Raw genomic sequence first — 11,252 nt, 5'->3', positions numbered from 1 at the left:
CCCGTCTTGGTACTGTCTAACCCCTACCTGCTCCTTAATGTCAGGAGGAGGAGGAGGATGAGGAGGTTCTCGCCCCTCTGTGTGCCAGCCCCTCCCTCTCAATCACTGAGGAAATCCTGCAGTTGATGAACAAGAGCCTCCTGGCTTCATCTCTACCCACGGTACTTTAGCACTTCTGTAGTACTACTAATACTACTGTAGTACTATTAATACTACTAGTATGAATTATACTACTGTTCTACTGATACTACTAATGTAGATGAACCAGAGCCTAACTAGTACTACAGCTGTGGTAGTAGTACTACCACTACTTCTAAATACACTGAGAATGTCCTTGTGTTTGTGTCCAGGAGTCCACCAGATCTGACCACAGCTTTACCAGCCCTCTGGCCCCTACAGTACCCCCCTCCAGCCCTCTGGCCCCTACAGTACCCCCCTCCAACCCTCTGGCCCCTACAGTACCCCCCTCCAGCCCTCTGGCCCCTACAGTACCCCCCTCCAGCCCTCTGGCCCCTACAGTACCCCCCTCCAACCCTCTGGCCCCTACAGTACCCCCCTCCAGCCCTCTGGCCCCTACAGTACCCCCCTCCAGCCCTCTGGCCCCTACAGTACCCCCCTCCAGCCCTCTGGCCCCTACAGTACCCCCCTCCAGCCCTCTGGCCCCTACAGTACCCCCCTCCAGCCCACTGGCCCCTGCAGTACCCCCCTCCAGCCCTCTGGCCCCTACAGTACCCCCCTCCAGCCCACTGGCCCCTGCAGTACCCCCCTCCAGCCCTCTGGCCCCTACAGTACCCCCCTCCAGCCCTCTGGCCCCTACAGTACCCCCCTCCAGCCCTCTGGCCCCTACAGTACCCCCCTCCAGCCCTCTGGCCCCTACAGTACCCCCCTCCAGCCCTCTGGCCCCTACAGTACCCCCCTCCAACCAAGCCTTGTGGGAGCCCGGGCCCTGGCAACATATGGGGGACCAGGGGGTGGATACCAAGGGTTTGGAGCTGATGGCACCCTACAATCAGAGCGAGGAGATGGGGCTTGGGTGTTGGGAGGAGAGAGTGGAGGAGGTGCAAGTAGAAGGGATACATAAAGGGGAGGAAAGCATAGTTCTTCCCCTCTCCTCCCCCCTCTTCCCTTCTGCCTGTCCTGCCCCTATCTTCTCCCCCCTCCTCCCTTCCCCCTCCCCGCCTCCCCTCCCCTTGTATGCCCCCCTCTCTATGGAGGGGAACACAGAGGCTCTGCCTACTGCTCCTTCTGACCCTGCCTCCACCCAGAACCACAACAGGAGCGAGCACAGCATCATCGCCAAGATCCGGAGTTACTACCAGGCTGCCGAGGAGGAGGAGGTGGAGGTGGAGGTGGAGGTAGGGGTGGAGTTGGAGGTGGAGGTGGGGGTCAAGAAGGTGGAGGAGGAGGAGGAGAGCGGAGAGGAGCGCCTGATCTCCTCCGGTCTGCTGAGGAATTCCTCTGAAGCCACAAGAACAGATAGAGAGGTAGATAGAGGTGATGCGTCTATCTCTCCTCTCCTCTCATTGGCTGGACAGGAAAACGGACTGGCCAACGGGCCAATCAGCTCTACAGAAGGACAAGCCAGCCTGAGCCCATCATCAAGCTGGACCAATGAGAACACAGCCTACCAACTTGCTTTCCCAGAGCTTCGGCGGGCTAGCGTCTCTGGACCACATCAAGGAGTGATTAAACCAAGCCCCGCCTCTCAGGACCACAATGACCCGAGTCCCACCCACCAGGACCCAAGCCCCACCCACCAGGACCCTAGCCCAACCCACCAGGACCCCAGCCCAGCCGACAAGGACCAACATCACCCCAGTCCCACCAACCAGGACCCCAGCCCCGCCCACAAGGACCCCAGCCCCGCCCACCAGGGCCCTAGCCCCGCCCACCGGGACCCCAGCCCCGCCCACCAGGACCGTAGCCCCGCCCAGCAGGACCAACATGACCCCAGTCCCGCCCACCAGGACCGCAGCCCCGCCCACCAGGACCATAGCCCCGCCCAGCAGGACCCTAGCCCCGCCCACCAGGACCCCAGACCCGCCCATCAGGAACCCAGTCCCACCCACAAGGACCCTTGCCACGCCAACCAAGATTCCTCTGGGAACCAACACAGGAAGGCCAGAACACAGAGAGAACTGGACCAGGACACCCGCCTGCAGGCCCTTCATCCCAGCCAGACCAGGGTGGGGGACTGGTCTGCTCCCAGCAGGAGGGCCTTGTTGGAGGTGTCTGGGTCAGGTGTAGCAGGCATCCGGCTGTTTGAGATGGGGCCCCTCGCTGACCCAGCATTGATGAAGAACTCGGAGCGGATTCTGAACAAGGTCCAAACGCTGGCACGCATGTACAGCTCAAGCGCCGGGACCATGAAGCTTCCTCTGCACCAAAAGCAGAATGCCAGGAGGACCAGGACGCCCCAAGACACGCAGACCGGGTGCCTGAAGGAACAGGGGAAGCACGTCCAGTCCCAGCGCTCCAGTCAGAACCCTACTGACACTAACAGACCCAATGCAGTCAAAACACACACACAGTCCCCACTCACCAGGGCTCAGAACCCAAATACGACCAGGAGCCTTGCCCAGACCCAGGCAGGTCCGCCGGCCCCCTGGTTGGAGGATGGAGGGATGAAGGAAGAGCAAGAGATGGAAGACAAGTGCATGAGGAGGAGAGGGAGCGGGACCAGTGGTAGGTTCACGGTATTCTCCCTGTTAAGGAATTATGGACAGTAAGAGAGTTTTATGTAAATAATTCCTCATGTCAAAAAGTTCACCATCCATTTGCCATAGTCTGTGCCATAGTCTGTGCCATAGTCTGTGCCATAGTCTGTACCATAGTTTGTACCATGGTCTGTAGCATAGTCTGTAGCATAGTCTGTACCAGGGTCTGTACCATGGTCTGTAGCATAGTCTGTACCATGGTCTGTACATGGTCTGTAGCATAGTCTGTAGCATAGTCTGTAGCATAGTCTGTACCATGGTCTGTACCATAATCTGTACCATAGCCTGTACCAGGGTCTGTACCATGGTCTGTACCATAGTCTGCACCATAGTCTGTACATGGTCTGTAGCATAGTCTGTACCATAGTCTGTAGCATAGTCTGTACCATGGTCTGTACCATGGTCTGTACCATAATCTGTACCATAGCCTGTACCAGGGTCTGTACCATGGTCTGTACCATAGTCTGCACCATAGTCTGTACATGGTCTGTAGCATAGTCTGTACCATAGTCTGTACCAGGGTCTGTACCATGGTCTGTAGCATAGTCTGTACCATGGTCTGTACATGGTCTGTATCATAGTCTGTAGCATAGTCTGTACCATAGTCTGTACCATAGTCTGTACCATGGTCTGTACCATAGTCTGTGCATGGTCTGTAGCATAGTCTGTACCATGGTCTGTACCATAGTCTGTACCATGGTCTGTACCATAGTCTGTACCGTAGTCTGTACCGTGGTCTGTCTCATAGTCTGTCCCATGGTCTGTTTCATGTTCTGTCCCATGTCTATTAGTTAGTTAGTCCTCTTCGTGCTTGGTAGCACATAAGGTCTTCACCAACGAACGCCAATGCTGCCTGTCTGTTGCCCAATGTTGCACTTGGCCCCAGGACCATCCCAGTTGTTTCATCTCCTTCTCCACAGATCTTCTCCATGTCTCTTTTGGTCGGCCTTGTTTTCTTGTCCCAGGTGGTGTCCATCTCATGGCCACCCTTGGGATAGCGCTTGGGTCCATTCTGCACACATGTCCGATCCACATCCACCTTCTGTTTTTGATAACATTTGACAGGGGTCTCATGTCTGTTCTACTGTAGAGGTCTTCATTTGAGATTGTCCTAGGCCAAAATATTCCCAGTATCCTCCTAAGGCTTCGAGTCTGGAATACGTCTAGCTTGTGGCAGATGGTCTGTGTCACTTTCCATGATTCTGCTCCATACAGGAGAACCCCGAGGACGTTGCTCTTGAATATCCTCAGCTTTGTCTTTATGCTGATCTTTGAAGTCTTCCATATTTTTCTTAGTGCTGCAAACGCTCCCCTGACCTTATTGATCCTGTCCTGGACATCTGCCCCTGAATCTCCATCTGTTGTTATTTTACTGCCTAAATAGGTGAATGCCTGCACCTCTTCCACGTTCATGTTATTGATGGTGAGCGGCTGGTTGGATTTTGAGTTTATTTTCATGACTTTAGTCTTGTCACTGTTGATATTTAGCCCAATCTGTTTGCCATATGTTGCTAAGTCTTCTGTTTGGCCTTGGATGTCCTTTTGGTGATGGGCTAACAAAGCAATATCATCTGCAAAATCAATGTCCTCCAGAGTTTCTGTGAATGTCCACGATATTCCTCTTTTGTTGTTTCCCTTTGTTTCTTTCATAAGCCAGTCTATGCAAAGTGAGAAAAGTAGTGGGGATAGCAAACAGCCTTGCTTGACTCCTGTTTTTATAATGAATTCTTCAGTGAGATTGGATCCACAGATAACTTTGGCACCAAAGTCTCTGTATAGCATCTTGATTATAGAGATGATTTTGTTGGGAATTCCATAATGACTTAGAATTTTCCACAGTGCTGTTCTGTTGATGCTGTCAAATGCTTTAGCAAAGTCAATGAAGTTAATGTAGATGGTTGCCCTCCATTCATTGCTCTGTTCAATTATCTGTCGCAGTGTGAATATATGTTCTGCACAGGATCTTCCCTTTCTGAACCCTGCCTGTTCTTTTCGAAGGTAATGGTCAATTGTGTCACTTAGTCGATTTAGAATGATTCAACTTAGGACTTTACTGGTGACTGGTAGCAACATGATTCCTCTCCAATTGTTGCAATTTGACAGATCTCCCTTTTTCGGTAATTTGACGATGAGGCCCATTTTCCAGGATTGTGGTGTTTCTTCTGAAGTCCAGATGTCCCTGAGAATTTCCGTAAGGGCTAGTGCTGTTTGATGTTCCTCCGCTTTCAGCAATTCTGCCTGGACTCTGTCTATTCCTGGGGCCTTTCCATTCTTCAAACACTTTATGGCAATCTTTACCTCCTCTACATTTGGTGGCTCCGTTTATATGTCTAAAAGGTCTACTGCTGGCGTGATGTTTGCCTCAGTTGCTGGGTCATCTCTGTTAAGTACCCTCTGAAAGTGTTCTTTCCAGCCCCTTAATTGGTCTTCCTCTTTTGTCATGGTTTTTCCGTTTGAATCTTTAATTGGAATGTCCGTTGCCTGAAATCTATTTGTAAGTGATTTTGTTAGCTTGTAGAGTGTGCCCATGTCCTGTTTTGAGGCAGCTGCTTCTGCTTCCTCTGCGATCTTCTCAATATATGCCTTCCTGTCTGCTCTAGCACTCTTTTTTACTTCTTTGTCTAGTGCACTGTATAATGTCTGTAGCTGTGCCTTCTGTCTGTGTGACTTAGTTGTTAGGATTTTCTTCTTCTTTTCTTTTCTCTCATCAATCTTCCTCCATGTTTCGTCTGATATCCAGACCTCCTTTCTTCTCTTTCTAGGTCCTAGCCATTTCTCTCCAGCTTCCAGCAGAGCTTTGTTGAAGTTGTACAGTTCTAGTTCTTGCTGGTTCTGTAAAACTGTAAACCTGTTCTTCACCTGGGTTTGGAAGGATTTCCTCACGTCTGGATCTTTTAGTTTTGCTACATTCATAGCTGGTTCCCGTTGGTCTATTTTCTTGGTCTTTCTGAGTTTTAATCTTATCTTTGCTACGACAAGTGTGTGGTCACTGCCAACATCTGCTCCTCGTTTTGCCACTACATCCTGAAGGCTACTTCTCCATCTGTTGTTGATAATTATATGATCGATCTGGTTTCTGTTATTACCATCTGGGGATGTCCAAGTTAGTTTATGGATGTTTTTATGTTCAAAGATTGTTCCTCCTATCACTAGTCTGTTTTCCTGGCATAATGCTGTTAATCTCTCTCCATTGTCATTTATCTCTCCCATACCTTGCTTCCCCATGGTGCTCTCTTTACCCTCATTTTTGGATCCAACCTTTGCATTTAGATCACCCATGATGAGGAGTACATCGTGTGAAGGTGTTTCATCTACTAGTTCTTGCAGTTTATCGTAGAAGATGTCTTTTTCCACTTCCGGCGAGTCCTCTGTGGGTGCATAGCAGACTATGACTGTCAACTTTGCGAATGATGAGTTGTACCTGGCTTTAATTATCCGTTCATTAACGGGCTTCCACTCCAACAGGCATTTATGAACCTGTTTTGTTGTGATGATGGCTACTCCTCTACTATGATGGTTGTCTGTTCTTCCAGAATACATTATCTGGTGCCCTGTTGCTAACTGTCTATTTCCACTACCAGTCCATCTTGTTTCACTCACTCCTATTAATTCTAAATTATAGCTTTCCATCTCCTTTATGACTTGAGCTAGTTTCCCTGTCTGGTAGAGTGTTCGCACATTCCAGCAACCTACCCTAAGTGTTACTTTCGGTTTGAGGATATCCGCCCTCGAGATGCCAGCTTCCAGATGGGTTTGGCTGTCATCTGTCATCAAATCAGTTTCCTGAAGTGCATCTATCCTACTTGCCGCATTTGGTTTGTTGGCTAAGATTTCTGTAGCAAGCGTTTTTTTTACATGGCAGGGTTGCTAGCCCTGTGCAAAACCCCCGCCAGGGGGAAGGTGGAGTTGGTTTGTTAGTCCTCTCCCCAAAAACCTAGAGTCTTCTCGGTAAAGGATTACAGGCTCACACCACATGAGCCCAGACAGGTTTTAGGTCATGTACAAGCTGCCCAGGCACGTCAAGCCCAACCAACTCCTGCTGCCATGTATGTGGTAGTTTGTTACCAAGTTTGGTGCAAAATTCCCATTACTGGCAGCACAGGACAGGTCCCATGTCTATACACTGGTCTATACCATAGTCTGTATCATGGTCTGTCCCGTAATCTGTACCATAGTCGGTACCATGTTCTGCACCATGGTCTCTCCAATGGTCTGTGCAATGATCAATACAAGCTCATGGGACCGGTGTGATCTGTCCGGTGTGTCGTCCCCAGATCCCCAGGCGGCCCCAGTGGTGTTGGGTCCGGTCTCGGTCAGACCCTGCTTGGCCCTCTGTCGGCCCCGGGACTTCATCTCCGCCCTGAGCTCCAGTGTCGCCTCCGCGACCTCCAGCCTCCCCAGAGCAGGCCTCCCCTCCCCTGGGGGGGAGGGCTCCAGGGAGTCCCAGGAGAGAGCCTACCACCATGGCTCTGGTGTCACTATCCTGAGGGACCACCGGGCCGACCTCCCCCAGGAAAGGCCACCTGGTCAGGCCCGTGTCTCCCGCGTCAGCCCGCTGGCCTCCCCCTCACCCAACGTACCCGCTGACGGGGCCTCTAGACGGGGGTCCGGCTCCACCAACAGCCCCCTGGTCCCTGGGATGTCTGAGGCCTGGCCCCAAGCCCTCAATGGAGGCCAGCTGAGAGAGAGGTGACAGACATGCTGGGGTTAATATCAAAATGTATAGTTCATATTTAATCTGTATTAATATCTCTCTCTCTCTCTCTCTCTCAGCTCTTCTGAGGACCTCCGTCAGGATATTCCTCGGTTGCCGTGGGAGATGTCATCGTTGCTGTCTCCCCCACCCTCCCTCTCCAGGCCTAACCTCACCCACCGCCCCCCCTCCCCCTGCAGGGCCATCCCTCCTTTCTCCCCCCCTCAGCCCTCTAGTGGGAGGGGTTTGGACAGACGGGGCGGAGCCCCGTTCTCAGTCTTCTCCAGATCATTGGCCGCCTCCTTCATCAGTCAAAGCATCGCCAAGAAGAATGCCCCGCCCCCATTTATCCATTGTAACAACCCCCTATCATCTCCCCTGGTTCCACAGCGCCCCCCACCTCCTCAGCAACCACCCCCCTCCTCCCTGGGCCATGGCCCTCACTCCCCCCCTCCCCCAGCCTCCCCTCCCTCCAACTCCCTCCTCCACTCCAGATCTGTCGGCCTATCAGATTCCTACGTTCATATAAACAGCAACCACAGCAACAACCACAGCAACAACCACAGCAACAACCACAGGCATTGCAGGGATAGCATGGCAGATGTAGGGGTCAGCCACAGAAGTGCCAGCGGTGCTAGTGGAAGCGGTGGATGGCTAGCAAGCCAGAGGAATGTCTCTTGTTCTCCCGCCAGCGTCGCTGCAACACAGCCATCCCATGATGCTCTCTGGTCCGGCCATCACAACCGGGTTGCACGGCCCTTCTCTGCCTCCGAGCCAGGCTCGCGGGTCCAATCCCCCTCCGCCTTTCTCTGCTCTCCAGCTCCTCACCATGACTCCTTCACTCCCATTCCTCCCCAGGACTCTCCCGCTCCCCTGGTTCTTAACCCGCCCACGGGCCTCAGCCTGGAGCAGGCCATCTTGATGAAGTCTGTTACTGGCTCCGGCTCCTGCTGCCCCCGCATTCTGTCCCCGCCTCCGATTGGTGTTCCGTCAAACGCCTGGACCGATCACATCGCTGCACCCCGGATACGGAACCCATGCTCTGCACCCTACCTGACCTCCTATACACCGGACACCTCCTCCTCTACTCCTGCCCCAAGTTCCCTGAACCTCAGGAGCCCTATCAAGGCCTGCTCCTCCTACCTCCAGCCTCCGGTCTCGCCCAGCAGGCTCAGCCCAGACAGGGCCACCGAGGCTGGGAGGCATCCCCAGCGAGACGATCAGGAGCTCCTCGACCAGCATGAGAGTCCAGAGACTGAGGTCACAACAGCCCCCTTCTCCTCTTCTTCTGCTCCTCTCTCCTATGCTCACCCTCCTTCCCCCTCCTTCTCCTCTCCCCAAGAGCAGGGAGAGCTGGAGAAGGGAAGCTGTCGCAGTCAGCTGTTCTGTGCCTATGTAGCCCGCCCTTCCCTGGCCCAAACTCCCACCACCACGCCCTCCACCGACCACACCAACCACAACCCCACCACCCAGCAAGCAGGTCCCCACTCTCTGGTTCAAACACAGATCACAGCCCACCCGGGGCTTCCTAGGACCAACTATGCCACCACGGTGAACCTCCAGGTCGCCTGTAGCGGAAGGATCACCTTCTACAGCACGGCCCGGGTCAGCCTAGACCAGAACCCCTAACCCTCCAGTCAGCCTGGACCAGAACCCTTAACCCTCCATCAGCCTAGACCACCAGAACCCCTAACCCTCCATCAGCATAGACCAGAACCCCTAACCCTCCAGTCAGCCTGGACCAGAACCCTTAACCCTCCAGTCAGCCTGGACCAGAACCCCTAACCCTCCAGTCAGCCTAGACCACCAGAACCCCTAACCCTCCATCAGCCTAGACCAGAACCCCTAACCCTCCAGTCAGCCTGGACCAGAACCCCTAACCCTCCAGTCAGCCTCGACCAGAACCCTTAACCCTCCAGTCAGCCTAGACCACCAGAACCCCTAACCCTCCAGTCAGCCTGGACCAGAACCCCTAACCCTCCAGTCAGCCTGGACCAGAACCCTTAACCCTCCAGTCAGCCTCGACCAGAACCCCTAACCCTCCAGTCAGCCTAGACCAGAACCCCTAACCCTCCAGTCAGCCTAGACCAGAACCCCTAACCCTCCAGTCAGCCTCGACCAGAACCCCTAACCCTCCAGTCAGCCTGGACCAGAACCCCTAACCCTCCAGTCAGCCTGGACCAGAACCCCTAACCCACCATCAGCCTGAACCAGATTCTCTTACCCTAAACCTTAATATTTTTGCACAACATGTCAGATTTTTTTTATTTCATTCCCTTTAAAGAAACCTAACACATTTATATCTAAAGCATCTTGCACACTGATGCCAACAGTGTCGTAGTGCAGTGGTCCATCTTCTCATTCTTCCGGCCCGGTCCCTTTCTACCTGTGACAGACCCATTACGTGACCCTGATGCTGTTAACATGAACTGATAACATGGCAGCCTACACGTAACTTGGCTTGGACTGAAAGGTCGGCATCAGATCCTTCACCACTACCTCCTGGGGCCAAGAAACCTCCTCCTCCTCCCCCCCACACTGTGTCACACTACCTGGCTACTCGTCTTCCTCCTCATCCTCCTCATCCACCTTCTTCACACACCCCTCAGTTATTGTTTTCCAGCAGCCATCCACTAAGCCTTCACCCCTTCTCTGTCTCCTCTTCCAACCCCTCATCCTTCTCCAACCCCTTTACCCTCCATCCTGAACCCTTAACCCCTTTAGTCACTCTGGACCAGAACCCCTTACCCTCCAATCAGCCTGGCCCATCTACACTCCCTCACTCTCCCCTGCTCCTTATATTCCTCTTCATCCAACTTCCTCACACAGCCCTCGGTTAATGGTTTCCAGCAGGCTTCCAGGAAGCCTCAACCCCCCTGAACCCCCTCCTCTCCTCCTCCAACCCCTTTACACTCCATCCAACCCTTATCAACCTCTTCCTCACCAGCCCTCAGTTAATATACTCGGACAGCCTTCCAGGAAGCCTGGCTGGGCGGGGGGTTTTTGCTGCCTGGATTGCATCATGGAATGTTTTAATGCGTGACAACCTATTGTTTTTAGAATAGTTTTCTTCTGGTTTCGTAACTGCTAAACATTGGGAATGTGTTTGTTTATGGGTCTAATCTTGTTTCTGGCACTTAATATGCTTTTTATACACACTACCATATGTTGTTAATACCTGCCTGTGTCTGCAGCACTGGCTGACTGTACATGTGTTTATGTGTGTGTGTGTGTGTGTGTGTGTGTGTGTGTGTGTGTGTGTGTGTGTTTTTGTTGTTTTTTATACTTCTGCTTTCCGTCTGCTTATAAATTGATCAGATATGTTGTTCCTTAGGAATTATTTAAACCTGGTTTGGACTTGGTAAAAACTTTTTTTGGATCTGTTTTGGGCGTGATGTAAAACTTGTTTGGACCTGGTTTGAAGATGGTTTAGACCTGGTTTGTATCTGTTTTGAAATTGGTCTAGTCCTGGTTCGGTGACAGACGTGATCACCTTATTGCAGACCAACTAAGTCCAACTGATTCAACGTCAACTTAAATAAATATATATAATAAAGAAATACTTCCTGTCTCAAATGTACGCTTATTGTTGCTGCTGTGTTGTCAGACCCCTCCCCCCCCCCACCACCTAGGATCTCTGGGCCATGGCTTGAGGATCTTCACGTTAGGCTAGATCCTTACGCTAGAACTTCCCATAACATAGACATTAATGTAACTCTAGATATTCACATTATGATTGATGTCCATGTTACGCTACATCTTCATTTCATGCCAGCTAGATATTCCAATTATGCTAGATTATCACAATATGCCTGTCATGGTCTGTCGGTTTCCTTATCTTG

At 52.2% G+C, this 11,252-nt stretch overlaps 2 protein-coding genes across 8 annotated transcripts in view; both read left to right on the top strand.

The window, feature by feature from the left end:
* The window catches only part of LOC132474973 (pleckstrin homology domain-containing family G member 2-like), a gene marked incomplete at its 3' end in the record, with an annotated part of 19,570 nt that extends 18,878 nt beyond the window's left edge, over positions 1-692 (top strand). Inside the window, exons 17-18 of the mRNA XM_060075913.1 lie at positions 45-161; positions 351-692. Coding sequence (XP_059931896.1) covers positions 45-161; positions 351-692 — 459 coding nt within the window. The remainder of the gene's footprint in view (positions 1-44; positions 162-350) is intronic.
* A 124-nt stretch (positions 693-816) lies between these two features.
* Positions 817-10,972, top strand: LOC132474910 (uncharacterized). 7 transcript variants are annotated; one of them, XR_009529766.1, is made up of 4 exons: positions 817-2,685; positions 6,992-7,406; positions 7,491-9,297; positions 9,457-10,972. XR_009529766.1 is itself a non-coding variant. In XM_060075823.1 (3 exons), exons 1-3 carry the CDS (start codon positions 957-959, stop codon positions 9,037-9,039), a joined length of 3,693 nt encoding a protein of 1,230 aa, XP_059931806.1. In that variant the 5' UTR covers positions 817-956; the 3' UTR covers positions 9,040-10,972. The 7 variants fall into 7 exon arrangements, 1 of the variants encoding a protein (XP_059931806.1); XR_009529763.1 differs by having other exon boundaries at positions 9,364-10,972; XR_009529764.1 differs by having other exon boundaries at positions 7,491-9,328; positions 9,364-10,972.
* Positions 10,973-11,252: the final 280 nt, after the last annotated feature.

The sequence above is a fragment of the Gadus macrocephalus genome, chromosome 16, assembly GCF_031168955.1.
Source record: "Gadus macrocephalus chromosome 16, ASM3116895v1".
NCBI classification, from domain to species: Eukaryota; Metazoa; Chordata; class Actinopteri; order Gadiformes; family Gadidae; genus Gadus; species Gadus macrocephalus.
This window is presented reverse-complemented; position numbering and strand designations above follow the sequence as displayed.